The 19,055-nt window shown below is 40.2% G+C and overlaps 1 protein-coding gene across 3 annotated transcripts; it reads left to right on the top strand.

Moving 5' to 3' along the window:
* The first annotated feature begins 413 nt into the window (after nucleotides 1-413).
* On the top strand, nucleotides 414-19,038 carry ano5a (anoctamin 5a). 3 transcript variants are annotated; one of them, XM_034204678.1, is made up of 21 exons: nucleotides 414-662; nucleotides 4,003-4,070; nucleotides 4,608-4,745; nucleotides 8,279-8,386; nucleotides 9,841-9,909; nucleotides 10,193-10,477; nucleotides 10,671-10,790; nucleotides 10,943-11,058; nucleotides 11,147-11,281; nucleotides 11,378-11,483; nucleotides 11,621-11,681; nucleotides 11,849-12,000; nucleotides 12,755-12,829; nucleotides 13,388-13,616; nucleotides 13,762-13,934; nucleotides 14,054-14,151; nucleotides 14,821-14,951; nucleotides 15,709-15,914; nucleotides 16,012-16,211; nucleotides 16,478-16,583; nucleotides 17,088-19,038. In XM_034204678.1, the coding sequence occupies exons 1-21, from the start codon at nucleotides 593-595 to the stop codon at nucleotides 17,316-17,318; spliced, it is 2,877 nt and encodes a 958-aa protein (XP_034060569.1). In that variant the 5' UTR covers nucleotides 414-592; the 3' UTR covers nucleotides 17,319-19,038. The 3 variants fall into 3 exon arrangements, with proteins under 3 accessions (XP_034060569.1, XP_034060570.1, XP_034060572.1); XM_034204679.1 differs by lacking the exon at nucleotides 4,608-4,745; XM_034204681.1 differs by lacking the exons at nucleotides 414-662; nucleotides 4,003-4,070; nucleotides 4,608-4,745 and adding an exon at nucleotides 6,539-7,404.
* The last annotated feature ends 17 nt before the right edge of the window (nucleotides 19,039-19,055 follow it).

The following is a 19,055-nucleotide window of genomic DNA, read 5'->3' as shown; positions in this document are numbered from 1 at the left end:
GACAATGCAGCTTCCTTGCATTGACAGTTCTCTGTGCTGAATTTCTGCTGAGTTTCCTTTGCCTCATTTTTTATTTTGTGACCTGTCTGGTTTAAATGAGTGTGTTGCTGCTTTGATGAAGCCTAATTTGATAAAGTTTCAAATTAATTTCTGAAATATTTCGTTAATAAATATTTCATGAGTAATATAGTTGTCTTTGTCACATTTTATTTGGCATTAGTAAATAATTATGCACATTTACAGATATTTTACATGATATGAGTGATAACACGTGTTATAAGGGCTATTTTGCACAATAGGTGTGCCTTGAGATTTGTACTTGTCCTTTGGTGTGCCTTGGGCACAAAAAGTTTAGGAACCACTGCGACTATATGTATGGTTAGTACACGGTCTGTTAGCCCCGCCCTCACGGACCTCCCGCCTCCGGGCTGAAGTGATGCAGCAGGCGGCGGTCAGTGGGTGAAGAAGGGCGGCCTGTGGGGAGCAGTGGACTAGCAGAGACTGAAGGAGCACTGCTTGGAGTTAAACCGTATTGCTGGGGATATCTTGGTGTACATGAGGACCGATAAGGACCGTACACCAGAGTCTCAACATGCACCGAATAACGGGGAAAGCGGGAGGCGACAGTCTGATTGAGATGAGCCCAACAGACTCTTTCAATGGTGAGTAAATTAGCGGAGAGCCTCAACCAGCCTGCCGTAGTTTCGCATTCAAAATGTTGCTATGAACTAAATGTGTTATGTTTCATTAGTGTTGGTGAGATAACGTTACTGTCCTACAGCTGGGAAATCAACTAAGACTAAACTGAGGTCGGGTGTTCCCCAGTGTGTTAAAAAAAAACTTTAAATGTATTTATCAAGGACTTCTAAACCAACATTGGACTAAATCTACAACCTTTTTTAACATTGCTCTATGGCATTTGACAACATAACCATAACACTTCTATTTAACAAAAAAGGTAAATAGTGAATTAGATGTAATGTATGTCACTGGTTGGCTATGCTATGGCATGCCCTTTCTGGCATAACCCGCAAATTACAGTGTTTATGCAGTAACAACAATCTGTACCACAGAGCATTTGAAAACTATTTTAAGTTACATTTGCTCTACTATTTTAAAATGGACCCACCCTGTACATTTTCCCTTACGCATTAACAAACTCATAGTTTATATTTCTTTCTATGGACACAACAGTGACTTATAGCCAGCCAGCCAGCCTCCGACAGCTGGCCTGCTTTCTGGAAATACTTTGTCACTTACCGGCTCACATTCAGCCACCAGTACAAACCCCAAACCTCTCAGTGCCTCTGGCCTAAAGGGATTTTATAACAAACTAAGAGGTTTGTGATTTTTAGCCTTTTATGGTGTTGGTGAATTGAGGGTGATTCACCATGGATGCTTTCCAGAAGCCCTTATCTGAAGGAGTTGATATGATAGTTTTTCATCATGTTTATAGCAGATCATTGCAGAATCATGAACTATAATTGATGTTACATGATGCTCTGTATTAATGGTGTGTAGTGATAAAGTGGGAGACTGTTTTTCACAATTCACACTCTCAGCTCTACAACATAAAAATGACTAGAAATCTTGATTCTTTTCGAGGTAAATGGATTAAACAATGGTGATGATAAAACGCTTTTCTCGTACATCAGAACTTAATAATTGTATGACCTAGTGCCGGCAACTATTAATTTTCATGTTGTTAATATACACTCAAAAACGTGTAGTGTTAATGGTAAATATCCCCAGACTGCTATTATTCCCAGACAATTTAGATTCTTAATGAATACAAAATTAACATAACTATCTGAGACTCTTTTAAATGTCATTATAAAGTAAATTCAACTGCACAAAGACACGAGTCAAAACACACAGACGAGAGAAGGTTAGATTCAGAGTTACTTGGATTATACCTTGTTGTTGCACCCTTACTGTAAATATGGATTACATTTATCTGGCACAGTCTTGGTGAACTGGCCTGTAGGTGTACAGCATGTGAGCACCTGAAACTTACAAATCGAAATAGAATAGACTACAGCTTCCTGTCGTAGGAAATGAGACAAAACCCACCCACTTTGTTTGTATACAAAAAATAATATCTACTGAAAGTAAGGCTGCTGAATTTACATTTACACCTTGCTAGGTGGCATTTGTAACACTGAAAAACTACAGGTGCAAAATGGCAGACATCTACACCGATAGGAGGGGGAGTCATATCTCTCTTACTTCAATATATAAGCTGTAATTGTTTGAACTGTTTTATGATTCAGCAGGATTTGCCTTAAAGTATTTGTATAGCTGAGTTGTAAAATAACTTTCTTTGTTTAGGATACATATTGATATATATATATATATATTATTTGTAGTTTGGAATATGTTGGGTTGCTGTGGTAATACAATAATGAGACAGAAGCTGCCTTTTGGCATTTCCTCTGTGATCAGCTGCTCTCTCTCGAACAAAGCCTTAACTGTGGAGGCTTCTTGGTCAGGTTAGAAAATAATGTTTTCTGAGAGCTGCAATACTGAGTCCAACTGTGCACAAATATGCTCGGCTATTAGATGCATTCTCATATGTTGTAAAGGAAATACATTTTGGAACTTCTGACGGCAATCAAAATCAAATTCACAATCCTTTTTGGATCTTATGTTGTTTTAAAGACAACAAAGTATTGCATAAAACAGTGGCTGATGGGGTTTTCGTTTAAAATCTGCTGTATATTGTGCTATATAGACCGTAATGTCTTCTTTAGGGGGTCGCTGCTTGTCCCCTGTAAGCGTTCACATCCTGTCTTAACTCAAAAAGGAAACTAAAATAGAAAAAACTAATTTAGAGCAAAACTAATTTAAACATTTTTGATATTCTGGTTCTGGAAAATGTCATTTATTTTATTTTTTAACCACTAACTTTTACTTGGCTGACTTGGTGTGTAATAACGTAGAGACAGAAAGGTTTCGATGTTTGTTTCAGGTCAGTGTAAGTACTTTTTCTGTGTTGAGTCCAGACTAAATATAACCTCACAGAGACCATCAATTAGGAAGGTTGCATTTCTATTTAAACACAGTCTGAAACCTTGTTCTGCTTTTTTACTTTTTGGGAGATAGTGTCACAGACTGTACTTGAAGTTGTTCCTGCTTTCCATTTCTCCTGCTATTTGTTTATGTAAATCTCTTTCTCTGAGTGAATGAAAGGCTTGAATTGCCCTCGTCAAACAATGACTGGCAGGTAACAGCAGTATTTTGTAATGATTAAAGTCATGTCTCATCACATGGGCAGCTTTCATTTGCATCACATGGATGGGGTTTCCCACACTTCTCAAAGCACTCTGTTACGTTCCCTCCTAAACTAGGGGTACAAAGGGAAGTAACAAAACACAAAAACAACCGGGCGGGAGAAAAAGGTCACCACAAGGTGAGGTTTTAATTAATAAAAAAGTAAAGAGGCTCACCAGCCAATTGGCAAAACAAACTTAATTAACTTAGAACAACTTTCTTTTAAAAGAAAGTGACTAAATAGTACAACACACACACAGATAAACTGGAGCACATCTCCTAACAATTCACAAAAACACAGGCCTCACACAGAGACATACTGCACACATGCAGCCAGAGGAGAAGGAGAGGCCACTGCAGCCTTCCTCAGGTCCTTTAAGGAGTCTGGGGGAGAGACAATCCGGGAGAGAGAGAGAACCACACACACACACAAGCACCCACTGCGGCACGTAACACACTCAAAGCACAGCACCATGGCTGTGTGTTTCTCCCACAGTGATCCTGTCAAGTCATGCTGTCCGGCCTATGGGAGCACTGCCACAAAATGCTGCTCAAATATAGACCACAACATCTATTAACTGAGGTGGCTGTTCATATGCCTGAAACTTCCCTTTACTGCCCCCAGCCTGCCTGGCTAAAGTTCATTTGACTTGTTATGATCGTTTTACATTGGCTAAAGAATATTATAGCTTATATTAATGTAATGTTGCTTTGTTTACTGTCTTGCAGATGATGTAAATGGCTACCACCTACATGTTTCATCGAGCACAGGATCCCTCCAACCGGAACAATCGCCGGTAATTCACCACACTTACACTCACACAACAGACATGACTTAAAGCACCTTTTTTTCCCCTAGATTCTCCGAGACAGTTTATTTTTATACAATTTCCAAATAGCCATTTCTATACTTCCCATGTAGTTAAACATGCTCGCAAGTGACCCGAAATGTAATCACATTTTTTGGCTGATTTGAATTTATTCAATCTATTTTTAAATATGTGAAAATGTGCTCTATTCAGCTTTACAAGACGCATACATGACAGATTTCTGTTTGACAGTATAATTTATTCACTTCCAGTATGTCTTCTATAAAAAATTGTATTAGGAAGTACATTGTGTATTAGTTTAGTAAATCACTTAATACACTCAATGACTTTCCTATTATGAATCAATCTACTGCCCACTTGTGGTCAACCTTTCTATCTTATTAGAGCCCACTACTTGTTTTTTTCCAGTCCATTCATAACAGTTACGGTTTGCAAATGTCATGAGTGATATATAATAACCCTCATGTTCCTGTCTATTCTCCCTCTTTCACACCACACTTAAAGTCTCCTTTAACGCCTGATGTGTGTGTAGAGACCTGTGATTCTCTCAACACCAGCCTGGCCTCGCTGGCCCAGTCTGAACACAGCGACAGTCCACGGCACGAGTCTGAGACTTTAGAGCGAATCGAAGCTTTGACTGGGGTAAGACACCAGTGAAGGACAGCGCTGCATGCTGCTGTGTCTGCGTGTTTGCGTCGTCTCACACCGTCTCTGAACTCAAACCTGAAACGGAGAAAGACCTGAACCCTTCTCACCCTGACTTATAACAGTTAGTCGTTTCCAGAGTGTTAACAAGTGACATAATGTGTAATGCTGTGTAAATGGAATGCAAGTAGTCTGACATTTAAAGACCTCTGTATAGTGGCTGCTACAGTTTCAGCTGTGTGTTGTTGAATTTGTTGTGCTGTTGTTGGGCTTTCCCTCACTATCTTGGTTCCTTCACAGCAGTGGAGAAAGCGGGCCCAATTCCTGAAGTTTCGTTCCAGGGTATGGCATGGTAAAACAGGCTTGTGATGTGATGCAACTTCATGCATATGTCTGGCTGCAAGCCTTTCTTTCCTTCTTGTCTTTCCCTTGTTGAATTTCTCCACTGACATTAGATGTTCAGAGAATACATTTTGGACATCAGAGCTGAAATCAATACACATTTCTTGGAAGAGAGCTGACGCTGGCTTTTAGAGAGCACTTTTGACTGCAATAGAAAAACGCAGCATGAGCTATGTGTTGATGTCTCATAGGAGTTCATTACAAATGGAAAAGGCGTTTTCACTTGCTTTGTTCTCACCTTTGATAATTGTCCACTTGACTGAAGAGAAATCAACAGCCTGCTGTTGTTAAAGCATAATTAGAAAGGGCACACTCACACACACAAAGACTTGCTCATGCACCGTTTACTGTATCTGTCATTTGCCCAGCTTTTTTCGTGTGTGCATTTACGTGTGTTCATGTTTTTTAAGTGTATACAGTCTATACTGTAATCATGACCCTGCCCAGTGCTCAAGACAGGACTGCTCTTTGCTGTGGCTAACCATGTAACGTACTGTAGGCTTCTTCTTTTGACTACTCTAAAATGTGGTGGTATTTAAACTGTGCAGCTCATTTGAATGAATAGTGGAACAATGACCCCCTTTATGGCAGCTAATCTTTAAGAAAAATAACCCTGCAATAAGATACTTTATCTGCCTCCCTTTACTAAAGACTACGATTTAGCTGAGACGAAGATCACATCAAGGACTATACGAGGGGAGGCAGCTGCATACATGTATCTATAATGAAAAATAGAAATAATAGATGGTTTAAAATGCATGCAACATTTCAAAAGGGTTGCCTCTGTGACACTCCAGGGAGGCTCACCGTTCAAGATACCATTTTGTTTTGCAAATCTAAGTATTCGATTTCTCTTTTTTAGCTATTGAGGATAATGTGTTTGTGTTTGAAACAAATCTGGAGGTTGCATTGATGGATGAACCTATAACTTAGAGATCTAGAGGCCACTAGTTACTACATATGGCTGACAAATAATATCACGGGTTGTCGTTTTTTAAAATTAAATATATTCTGTCTAAATAATATAGTAAAAACACAAAGAACAGCATTGCACCGTATTTCGTAGTGTGGCCCTAAAAGAGACTTTTCCTTTTGATTGAAATAGAGAGGAGTGTCATTGGCTGAAGAGAAGATGATACATTATTATACAATTAAGCAGCTGAGATCTATTTAAAATGAAGGAGGTGACCAGTTTCAAAGAAGTTCTTTTTTTAAACTCTTTTATCCCCAAAATAGAGATATCTTATAGAAACCCATCCCTGAAACTAGTAGCATATTTATCTTACGGCATGTTCTACATTTACTCTCCTTAATTAAGATAAAAGACATACACATGTCAAAACACCCAGTAGTTAGGGTTTGGTCTCTAGCAGCTTTACTGAGCAGACGCGGCTCCAAGCAGATGCACCGATTCCATACAGCTGATCTGTAATTATGGAAAATGAGAGAGTTTTTACAGCTATGTCCCAGAAAGCTGCCACCCCTGCCATGGTCAACATGGTCCAATCTAGTCTGGGAGGTAACTAGCGGTTAGCAGTGTGCATGATTTGGGAGAACCGCAGAAAGGTTGCACACGTACATGCATATTTTTCTACATGTTAGTACAGTATGAATCAGGGTGGTAGATTGAGCTGTAGTTTTCAAAACAGCTGTCATACTTACAGTATAACACTGATTGGGTGAGGCAAAGTACTTGTATTGATAGTGACCCATTTGCACTTTGTACAGTGTTGGGAAATGGTCCAGATTGTTTAATTGATTCTTTTTGAACAGTCAGACTCGGGGAGATTATACACCAACATTCAGTTTTGTCAGAGGAAATGTCCTTATGGTATCCGTTGACCTTTCTCCCTGAAATATGTATATCATTTTTAAAATATAACCCGATGGTCAGTGTTGTGCAGTACACTTATATTGCTTCCCCTGACGCTGTGATCTTATTACATTAGTTAGCTAGCTGGCAGCCGCCATGCTATCCTGTGCTGATGTCATCTCTAGGAGTCTCCTCTACTTCTCTCCTTTTATCCCTCCTCCTCTGTCTCTCCCTCTCTCTTTCCTGGATATCTGAGCGAGTGAGGGCTTTTCCAGGGAGGGGAGTGGGACTGGATGGAGCCGGGAGAACAGAGGAGTGAGAGTGAGGGAGGTAGCGCGTTTAAGGCAGAAGCTTGCTCCCTGGAGAAAGGCAATTTTGCTCTATCAGACAGGCAGCCTTTGCGCTGGTGCATCATAATCATAAAAGGAGTGGACCATGGAGGTAGAGTGCTCTTCCTTTCCTCCCTATCCGTAAACTGCCAGCTCTATCGGAATTACAGTACAGAGCTATTTCATAGTATTTGTGATGCTAAATGTTAACAAATGCTCTGAATTGTCTGTGTAGGTAGCTACTGTAGTGATGACAGAACTACTGGCACATGGTTATTTTTAGCTTCCCGAACAGCTGAAGCAGCAAGCAGTCATGCCTTCCTTTCCTCCCTCAAAGCATTCCTGTGTAGTTAATTTCCCTTCAGCCCCGTGGCTGCAGAGACAGACACTCAGGGGCTAGCATTGACTGGCTAGCACATGTTCTGAATGATTTTAGCCACCAATACAGGTGTTTTTAAAGACTATAGATTACAGATTATACAGAAACAATGTTGGAGTGTTAACCCAGATGTGGCTGCTGCATGTCTTTGTTGTGTGTAAAGAATGTTTTTAATTAATGTGTACTCCTCTCTACATATCCTTTGCTAAGGTTATGGTAAATGAGTTGACTGATGACCTAAAATCAAAACATTTTATGTCATTTTCTGCATTCAATTCTGTGAACAAAGATATCTCTAAAAGCCTATTCTCATCTTGTTCAATACATCCTGTAAATGAGACATGAGTATAATGAAACACCACGCAATAGCAGATGCCCTGCATTAAGAATGCTCTTTGTGATTGGGGTGAAGATTTGATAATCAGTATTTTTGCTGATTTAGTCCAGCAGTTCCGTATGAAGTGGTTTGCTGCCTTGCTCTTTGGGTTTTGCTGCCACTGACCCATTGACTGTCTGCTGTGGTGAATGCATCCAAGGACTTGTTGAGCTGATACTGGACCTGTGTATGTGTTTTAAATGTTGTGACCTTTGTTCCTTTTCCTTATAGATTGACAAACAACAACACAGCAAAGACTCTGTGTTCTTCCGTGATGGAGTGCGCAGGATTGATTTTGTCCTGTCCTATCTTGATGATAAAGATGGCGAGAGAAAGCAGGTAAGAAAATAAGCTCTATGCCATTTCTTTTTTTATATACAGTATAGTATTTCCCTAGCTTACTCTCTCCGTATGTGTTTTTAATGAATTATTATATGTTGTTTTGCAACAAACGTTTTTTAAGATGTATTCTACTTCCAGAAGAAATTATCTTAAAGACATAATATGGCACAAAAGAGCAGCTGTTGTTATTTCCATGTTTTGACTTAAACAGTAAGAACTGTCTCTTACAGGATATCCTCAGAGTTCACAGTGTGTGTCAGCGGCATACTCCAAATACCAAAACATTGATAAAGTTAGATAAACTGTTATTTTCAGCTTGTGTCAGTAATCCTCTCACGGAATTTCCCTGAGAAGGTCACTTCTAGAGATACACTTACAGCCCCTTTTCTTGGGAAAATCAACTTTGAAGTATTCGTTTACCTTTGCTGGCCAGATTTGTTTTGTGGCTCATCTATTATTCAGCTGTGGGGTGCTGAAAGACTTGTGTGTGACTAGTGTTTGATACGGAGCTGTTAGTCTTCACAGCTCTGTGTTACCACTCTGGAATAAGGCTGTTTGTAGCGGCCGACTCACTTTCTACCCGCAGCCCTCAGTGAGTCAACACTCAGACCTCTGGCCTCTTCAGGAACTTGCTCATTTGTTCCTCTGCAGGAGGAAGGGCAAACGGGAGGCCAGTTCCTGTGTGTTATCCACACGTGGTGTTAAATGTGACCGTAAATTTCAGCTCTAACAAGGACTCTCAGTGACTGCTACTTTTGCAAAAATACTGAGCTAATTGACTGTGGATCCATTCAATCTTATTGCTGTTTTGTGTATCATACCATACAATGTTATCCACATACATATTCTTCACAATTGTTTAAACATGCTTATGATTTCATGTGTAAAGGTTTCCTATTATTCAGGCTCTTTCCTTTCAAACATTTATAATGTTATTTGACACTCTGTGTATTTCATTTTGTGGTTTTTGGTGTTTTGAAATGGCAGTAAATGATTGAAACAAACTTGTTAATGTTTGCAGGGCCGGTTCTAGCCAATTTGATGCCCTAGGCGAGATTTTAGCTGATTTTTCTTCTTATATCCGTTAGCGCAGCTAGCACCATATGCTAATAACAACAGCGCCGGTACCGGTGCACCCTCTCTCTCTCTCTCCCTCGCCAGATAAGCCAACATCCCCCACTTTCATCACTTACAGCGCCCATCGTACAGGGCAAATGAAAAGTGTAACCGGGGTGAAAAGGGTGTTACCTTGACTTAATTATGAATGTTGTTACATCAAGACCGAAAATTAGGATGAGCACCAACGATCAAAAATGTTTTTTTCCGTCCCAGATAAACCAGCGGAGCGCCCCCCCCAGATCTGGCGCCCTAGGCGACCGCCTATGCCGCCTATGCCGCCTATGCCAAAAACCGGCCCTGAATGTTTGAATATGCTTTGCTTTCTTTTAAAGGAGAGGAGGAAGATGTACGAAGCTAATTTAGTGAACGTCGGCCTGGAACTGGAGACAGAAGATAAATCGGTAAAAGTCCAGCTATCATTTAATGTCTTTTGTGTGTTTATAATATGTATATATGGTTAATCATATTTATTTTTAAGTAAAAACAATTATCCAGTACATAAGTGTATTTTTGAAGCAGCCAAAACAAACACTGATATTTATCTTTATACTTTATAGCCAATAAACCATGCGTTTTTCATAAAGCCTGTAAAAGGCATTCTTCAAGCATGTTTTTTATCACTGAAATTGTTTTAGTTTATGATCCAATATCCTTACACTCATGTCTCGCTGTCATTATATTTAGGAGTCGGACGACGGAAAGACTTATTTTGTGAAGATCCACGCTCCATGGGAAGTCTTGGCCACCTACGCAGACGTGCTGAAGATCAAGGTCCCATTCAAGGTCAACGACATCCCAGACAACGGTGACATGCCCATGAACTGGCTGTCCACCCCCTTCCGTCTGCCGGAGCACATCATGCACCCCGAGCCAGACTATTTCACTGCTCCATTCGACAAGAGCAAGTCCGACTTCTTCCTCATCGATGACAAAGCGACGTTCTTCCCCCCATCTGTCCGCAACAGGATAGTAAGGATTCTTTGACCATGAGTTTCTTATCTTGTTTGAGACTTTCAAATGAAACATCACTTACACATAAAATGCAGAATGCATGCAGGCCATACATACTTTTTAAATAACTATTTAATAAACTTCTTCATAACTAAATGTTCTTATTGGCAAGCTTCAGAACATTTCTCCTTGTATTTCTCTCTCTGCCCAGGTCTACTACATCCTGTCCCGCTGTTCATACTTCAAGGATGAGTGCGGAGTTAAAGACAAGAAGGGAATCAAGAGGTTACTCAACAACTGCACCTACACTGCTGCCTTCCCGCTGCATGATGTGAGCGTCTTTTGGTGAACTTTTAGCTTTTTAGTCTTCACTCCTCCTGTTGGATATCCACTGTGCGGTGTTGCAATGCAATAATTAATAATTCCTTCAATGATGTTACTGTATGAAAAAGGTAGTGAACTGTGTCTCTTGTGTACGTACAGTGTAGATACTGGACAAAAGCTAAAGATGCTAATTGTGAAAGTGAGAGATACCATCTCCACAAACACTGGGCCAGATTCTTCTGTTTCTACAAGGAGCAGCCCCTCAATCTCATAAGGTACAAAAACAAGAAGTCATATCTGATGTGTGTTTGCTCAAAATGTGTTTAAAAGAATGAAAGGAAATGTAATTTTTTCCTTCAACAGGAAGTATTATGGGGAGAAGATAGGTATTTATTTTGCCTGGCTGGGCTTCTACACTGAGATGCTGTTGTTTGCTGCGATAGTGGGAACACTCTGTTTCGTCTATGGATTCCTCACCTTCGATAACAACCAGTGGAGGTGAGTTTATCAAGAATACATGCCTGTGTTGTTGGTTTTCAGATGTTGTTGCTTTATTATTAGTATTTAGTAATAATCACTCTCATTTCCCTACAGTAAAGACATATGTAGTGCTGAAATCGGAGGGAATATTGTCATGTGCCCGCTGTGTGACAAGAAATGTGGCTACTGGAAACTCAACTCAACATGCAACTCTTCATGGGTAACAAATCCTGGATTTTCTGCTTTTGTTAATCATTAATATGTTTTACTTTTGACTTTTAAAGTGGTTTGAAGCTAGATCTCAACAATTCTGTTTTTTCTTTATCTCACTATTTCTCAAACTTGTTCTCCATTCAGCAATCGCACCTGTTTGACAATGTGGGAACGGTGTTTTTTGCCATATTTATGGCGATTTGGGGTGAGTAAATATGCCTCTCTTCATTTTCCATTCTCTAACCCAGTGCACCACCTAGTGGGAGTTGATATATTGTTATTAAACACTGTTACTCACTATTTATTAAAGGGTCTATAGTATTCACCAAATCACAAAGAAACATATTTGTATCCACTTCGTATGCTCTGCAGTGACGCTGTTCCTGGAGTTCTGGAAGAGGCGGCAGGCTCGACTCGAGTACGAGTGGGATCTGGTCGACTTTGAAGAGGAGCAACAGCAGCTGCAGCTTCGGCCCGAGTACGAGACCAAGTGCACCAACCGCAAGCTGAACCGAATCACTCAGGTGTTTGTGGGCTCATGGAATACTAATATGCTTTATGATAATGTTCTAATGTACAGATCTATGGCTGTGTAACTTTCACAGGCTTTACCAGACAAGTAGATAGGATTGGACAGAATACAGGATCTGCTGTTTTTACTGGATAACTACCTTCTTAGATGGTGGCATTCAGTCATCAAAAAGATTGTGTAAAGGGAGACCCTTTTATTAAGAACACTGTGTACATTGAGTCCGGAATGCGTAGTTTATAAAGTGACAGTCAGTGTTAAATAAACAGAAACAGGCTGCTTTAATGTGACTTGAACCACATCCCACCCATATTCAGGAAATGGAGTTGGTTCTTAACAGGACTCCCACAGATTTAATGGGGAAGTTGTTGCTGTGCTGGGCCACCGTGACACTCTGGGTAAGGGTGGCACTTAACGTGGAATGCCGCATTGTTGAGAAGGAGGTTTTGGTGTGGTGTAGTTGGTGTGGATAACAGACTTTTTTGGGAAGACCCATAGGCACGAATGTACCCCTGCACCGCACTACTGTTTGTCTGGTGGAACAGTATCTTGAAAGGCTAGCTTCAATAGGAGATGAAAGAATTGGACTGGGACTGAAACACCTACACACAGACGGCTGTGATTGGGTGACCAGGCTCTGCCTTGCATCGGAGGCTAGTGTATAGTTAAAGGAACATGGCCTTTTAGAGCTCTCTTTTCAGGATATAACACTTACTCCTGTGTCCATGCTTTGCTTGCTTATGATGTAGGAAATGGAGCCGTACTTACCAATAACAAGCAAGTGTGCACGCACGTGTCTGTCTGGAGCCACAGTCGTGTTATGGGTGAGCATTGTTTCTTTGGTAAACTTGATTAATCTAAATGCTTTTCATTCCTCCATCGTGTGTCTTTTTGTCTTTCCTGTCATACTGTTCATCAACTTCACTAATTCCATGTGACCAGGGCCACTATGTTTAAAGCTTTTTGAGAAATGAACCTGTTTTTAATAATTTGGGAGCTGAGATTATTGCACTTAATCTACATTTTAAAAATATGTGGGAAATTATGTCATTCTTAAAAATATGGACTATTTTAAACCAAATGCTTTTAACATACAGGCCCATAATATGACTGTTGTGGACTGTTGTTACTAAGAAAATTGTGAATGTGCTAATGGGAAGGTTATTTCCCTTCCATTGGGAATATCTGCATTAGCATGACAGTTATTCCTTACATCTACATGTACAGTATGTAGGCAATACATCACTTGTATGTGTACTTTATTCACATGTCCTCATTTGTGTTGGTGTCTAACGTGAATCACAACGGTACGGTGTTCTCACTGTACCGTTGTTTTTTGCCATGTAGTTGTCTTTCATGTTGTCTCTGTCTCTGTCCTGAAGATCTCATTGATCATTGCCTGCATCATTGGCGTGATAGCGTACCGTCTGGCGGTTTACGCAGCCTTCGCCAGCATCATGAAGGACAATCCCACCACCAACCTGCAGGTGGTCGGCCCCTATATCACACCCCAGCTGGCCACCTCTGTCACAGCCTCCTGCATCAACTTTGTCATCATCATGATCCTCAACCTCATGTATGAGAGAGTGGCTGTTTGGATCACTGATATGGGTGAGGCTCAGAGCGTGAGAGTGAACCAGAGTATTCCATATCTGTGTCTTTATGTGTCCATTATGATCTTCATATTGATCCTGGAGTGTACAAATGTCTTCCTTTTTTATTATTTATTCAAAATGTATGGCTTTTACTGTGGCAGAAATTCCCAAGACCCACCTGGAGTATGAGAACAAACTGACGGTGAAGATGTTCCTCTTCCAATTTGTCAACTACTATTCCTCCTGCTTCTACGTGGCTTTCTTTAAGGGCAAATTTGTCGGCTATCCTGGAAATTATGCCTATATGTTTGGCAGCACACTGAGGAATGAAGAGGTACCAGATATAAAAAAAACATTACATTGTATAATATTAGCATTGGTACTTCAGCCTGGGTTTGAATTTGAGTTTGTTTGTTTTCCTTCCCTCCTCAATCTCAACCTATCTACATTCAGTGTGACCCTGGAGGCTGTTTGATTGAGTTGACCACGCAGCTGGTGATCGTGATGACTGGTAAACAGGTGTGGGGAAATATCCAGGAGGCTCTGGTCCCGTGAGTACTCCACTGAACTAACCGTCCGAAGATACAGATGGTTACATTCACACTCTGTTTACAGGCTTCGCAGCTGCTTCACATATTTCATAGACCATGGCTGGGGACTTGGTTTTTATTTCGATATCATTGATTTTATTTTGAAATATCCTGCATCCTGGTTTTGAAAAATAGTGACATTAATGTCCTTCATGCATACTCCTAACACAAAATCAATAAGATTAGGACATTTAAAGAAAGATGGGTCATGATAGATTTTACCTTGTATCAGAAGAAAACATTTGAGTGTATATATAAAATACATTTTGATGGAAAAATTCCATTCAGCTGCATCGTTTGTTGGCTCTCTCTCACATTGTTGTCATTGTTTTCTGTGACACTTGAACAGAACAGAGCCGTCATTAATTTTCAGTAACAGCTGTGCTCCTGCTGAAGAGTCTGCTGTGAAAAAGCCATTCATCAGTGACTTCACAATCATTTTCCAATTTAAACGATTACAGAAATAAACCTTAACTTTTACATATTGTTACATTTGAAACCACAGTTATTTAAAAACCATTCATCTCTTTATAGCTTTTATTTGTATTTCACAACAGCCTCTAACATGTTTTGTTATAGGGTGAATTGTGTTGCCTTTAAATGACTTCATCGCCCCCTTGTGTCCTTCAGATGGATGATGAACTGGTGGGGCAGCAGGAAGGCACGAAACCACCCAGAGAGTCTGTACAGCCGCTGGGAGCAGGACCACGACCTGCAGGGCTTCGGACAGCTCGGCCTCTTCTACGAGTATCTGGAAATGGGTAAACATTCATTACATATTTGATCCTTTACACACAAAGAGGGAGATTAAGAGACAGGCTTGGCTGCAGTGAAGACCGTTTATGAGAAATCCAGTGTCTGGAGACCTGACTTAGAGCGAAACCAAGACAAACATTAGTAATTACATTACATTACATTACATTGCATTTAGCTGACCACAGAGAGAACGGCCATCCCGTTGAGGATCTCCTCCCAGGCTCCGATGCTGTGAGCCTTTGCTAATTACCTGTTAATATACTGCTGCCACGTAAAGGAATAAACACAAACACTGATTTTAAACACATTTTTAACACTGGGAGAACATTTTAATTGCCTAAAGAACCCCGAGGAACTGGTTTTAAAATATAGATGGATAGGCAAGACAAGGCAAGTTTATTTATATAGCATCTTTCAACACAAGGCAATTCAAGGTGCTTTACAAAAATGAAAGACATTCAGACAAAGGCATTTAAAAACAGTCATTAAAAAGAAAAGATAATAACAGAAACATTAAAAGAAAAAATACATGAATAAAAAGTTACAGTGCAGTTTAAGATATGAATAGTTCAGATAGGTAGATAGATGGATAAAGGATATGTAATATAAGATAGATCAAATAAGACACATAAACAACAGACAGATAAAGACAATTCAATGGATAAGATCGAAAATGATAGCTGCACTGTCCTCTGAGATTCTGCCGATGGTGGTGTTCCCTCCTCCTGTGTCTCACTATCTTCTCTCCTCTTTGTGTCCCAGTGATCCAGTTTGGTTTCATCACGCTGTTCGTCGCCTCCTTCCCCCTGGCACCCCTGTTGGCACTCATCAACAACATCATCGAGGTGAGAGTGGATGCCTGGAAGCTCACCACTCAGTTCAGACGTCCGGTGGCAGCAAAGGCTCACAGCATCGGAGCCTGGGAGGAGATCCTCAACGGGATGGCCGTTCTCTCTGTGGTCACAAATGTGAGTGCTGGACAACATCTGTGTGCTTTGAGTCTTTTCAATATCACCAAGTTGTATCTCTAGTTTGCCTGACACGGTTTCTTTCCCTGCTTTCTAGGCGTTCATCGTGGCCTTCACCTCTGACATGATCCCTCGGCTCGTGTACATGTACGCCTACCATCCGGAGGGGGAGTTGAATATGGAAGGCTACATAAGCAACAGCCTGTCTTCCTTTAATATCTCTGTCATCCCAGCCGAAAACAGGCCTGATGACGACGAGAACCCTTCCTGGTTCAACAGCTCCATCGATACCTGCAGGTGTGTGTGATTGTAATGCTCTGTGTGTGACATAAATGTGCATGTGGAGGTAGTGCATGTTTCCACTTCTATGGTAATACATCTGGTGGAAGAAGTACTCGGGTTCTGTACTTGAATGAAAGTAGAAATAATATGACATAATACTAAAGTTAAAGTAATCTTTTAACTGGATTAAAAGTAGGGATTTATTACCAGCATTTAAGTATAAGTATCATTTTGGAAGTTGCCCCCTTTCAGAGTGTTAAATATCTCTTCCTTCTCCGTAGGTACCGTGATTACCGCTACCCCTCCGGCCACGAGAAGCAGTACTCTCACACTATGCAGTTCTGGCATATTCTGGCAGCAAAGCTGGCGTTCATCATTATCATGGAGGTAATACCAGCATCACTCAATGACAACTTGAACTGAGCTACACATTCTTACCTCGGTATACCTTTATAAAGATATTTAGCTTTTTCTCATTCCAGCTAAAAGTAAAACTAATAGGGGTGGGAATATCCAGAGGCCCCATGATATGATACTATCTCGACACTTGTGTTACCATACAATCTATATTGCTATTTTTTTACTTTTTCTTATAACATGTATTGAAATATATTGAAAGTTATTACTGTTTTTCAACTGCAAAATATGCCTTTTTGTTTTTAACCACATCCTGCCAACTGCTGACTGACAGCTGACTTTAAAGATTTGATTAATCCCTCGTGGGGAAATTGTTTCTCTGCATTCACCTTACATTACCAATGACCTTACCTGAAAAACGTTCTGAATAAGCAATTGTTCCCCAAAAGTTTAATTATTATTTTCAATATCAATAGTCCATGTAATCAAAGATTGATACCTAGAGCTTGTTTAAACCTGCTTTCTGCTCCACAGCACGTTGCGTTCCTGGTCAAGTTCTTTGTTGCCTGGATGATTCCTGATGTTCCCTCTGACGTGAGGGCTCGAGTGAAGAGAGAGCGCTACCTGGTCCAGGAGTATCTCCATAACTATGAAGTGGAGAAGCTGAAGATCCAACTCAGCGAAAACGTCCATGAAGAGTGTAACTGCTCGCCTATGATCTACCCGTGTTTACCCAAACATGAGGTGCTGTCAGAGTGTCTCTAGCCCAGAGAGCTGCTGGCTAATCCTCTGGACATGATGTAGATTACCCTGCTGGGGTATGATGATACTGACCATTACTTTGCTGTAGTGCCTGTGTGTTTTGTGCAGTACACATACACACACAAACTAAGAACATATATAAAAAGCCATCCCTATTCTACTAGTCTGCTGATAGTTAAAGTGCACAGAGTGGATCGACCAAGTCTCCATGCATGCTGAAACACATGTATTTAAACCTCTGGCCTACACTCTCTATGTTGCAATGAAAGCGCTGATGATAATCAACATTTGCTGTAAAAAATCCTAAAACACTGTGTCTAATCCAGACAACCTACTCTTGTTTAAATATGACTATTTATTTAAGTGCCACTATAAGTAACCAAAGACTAGGTGCCTTAATTTATGACACACTTATCATTGGTTCTATCTGCCAGTAGAATAACAGCCATTTAGAAACTGAGGGCTTGCTTGTTATGAGAATTTGAGTTTTCCCTTGTTTGTATGTGCAGCTATATGACAGTCCCAGTATCTGTAAGTCTATAATCAATTTTAGTTTATTTTTTGTTTTTAAAGTTACAGCAACTCATTGTATTCACATTGAGGTAATCCTTACTCAATTTTAACAAACTATTATCCTTTCTCTGGCAAATACTAGGCTAGTAACATTTAGCTTTAATCTCATAACCGCCCAGCAGTTTCTCCAGCTTCAAATCTGACATGTGTGAAGTAGCTTTCTGTGAAGAGAAATCTGTGCAGCTGTTAGTACTGTGGGTGAAGGTGGCTTTTGTCCTGCAGTGGCCAGTTGTTGAGCAGCAGCAGCAGCAGCAGCTGGTGTGTGTTGACTGTTGACGGTAAGTCCTGTGCCTGGAGATGAGGGGCGGGAAGCCCTGAGAGAGTGAAGGGATCCCTTTTTGATGTGCCTCTGTTTACCAACACGTCGGAGCTAATGAAAGCTGCCCCTACCTACTGAACTATGTTTGCTCCATTACACAAAGCACGTCAGCCATCGCCCACTTCTTGTTTGTCCTCAGCTGTGTCTGTGTTGAGAAGGAAAGATAGATACACATTCTTTTTTAAAATTTTGCACAAAGCACTTAATGAAACGTGATTACCAAGACGTAAACATGTCAGTGTCTTTGTGGTCATGATGCTACGCATTCATAATCGGTGTTTTGAAACAACAATGTGTGATACTTTGTGTTCACTAATATGGAACAGTTGTACTGCAGGTGAAAAAGAAGTCGAATTTGATATTAGCTTTTTTGTTTTGACATTATATGAAGGACATTTCATGGCTGCCTAAATGAAAACATGTGATACTTATCTGTTGTTGAAGTATTTAAATGTTAGGTAAAATAGCTGACTGCTGTGCTACAAACTCAGGCAACGATAAATTGTTTGATCGTGATGCATGTAGATAAGATCCTGTTATGTTGGACCGTTTCCCCAACTCATGTTCTGCGCTTAGCTAAACTATTACCTGTTGATGCCTTAACACATCTAATACCTGTGTTTTCTATTTTATTTTATTGAATATTTCTTTTCTCTAATAATATTTCATTTTATACTATTATCGTGCTTGGGGAAAAGGTGAATCTGTTTACTGTAAGCTTTAAGTTACAATGTTATGTTTCATTCATTCGTTTCTGTAATTTTTGTAATTGTCATGTATCCAAATATGTAAAAAGACAAATCTCCAAAATAAAGTGGCAGTTCAACTTGAGTAAGTGTTGGACCTGT

Source organism: Gymnodraco acuticeps, unplaced genomic scaffold (genome assembly GCF_902827175.1).
Source record: "Gymnodraco acuticeps unplaced genomic scaffold, fGymAcu1.1, whole genome shotgun sequence".
Lineage (NCBI taxonomy): Eukaryota > Metazoa > Chordata > Actinopteri > Perciformes > Bathydraconidae > Gymnodraco > Gymnodraco acuticeps.
This window is presented reverse-complemented; position numbering and strand designations above follow the sequence as displayed.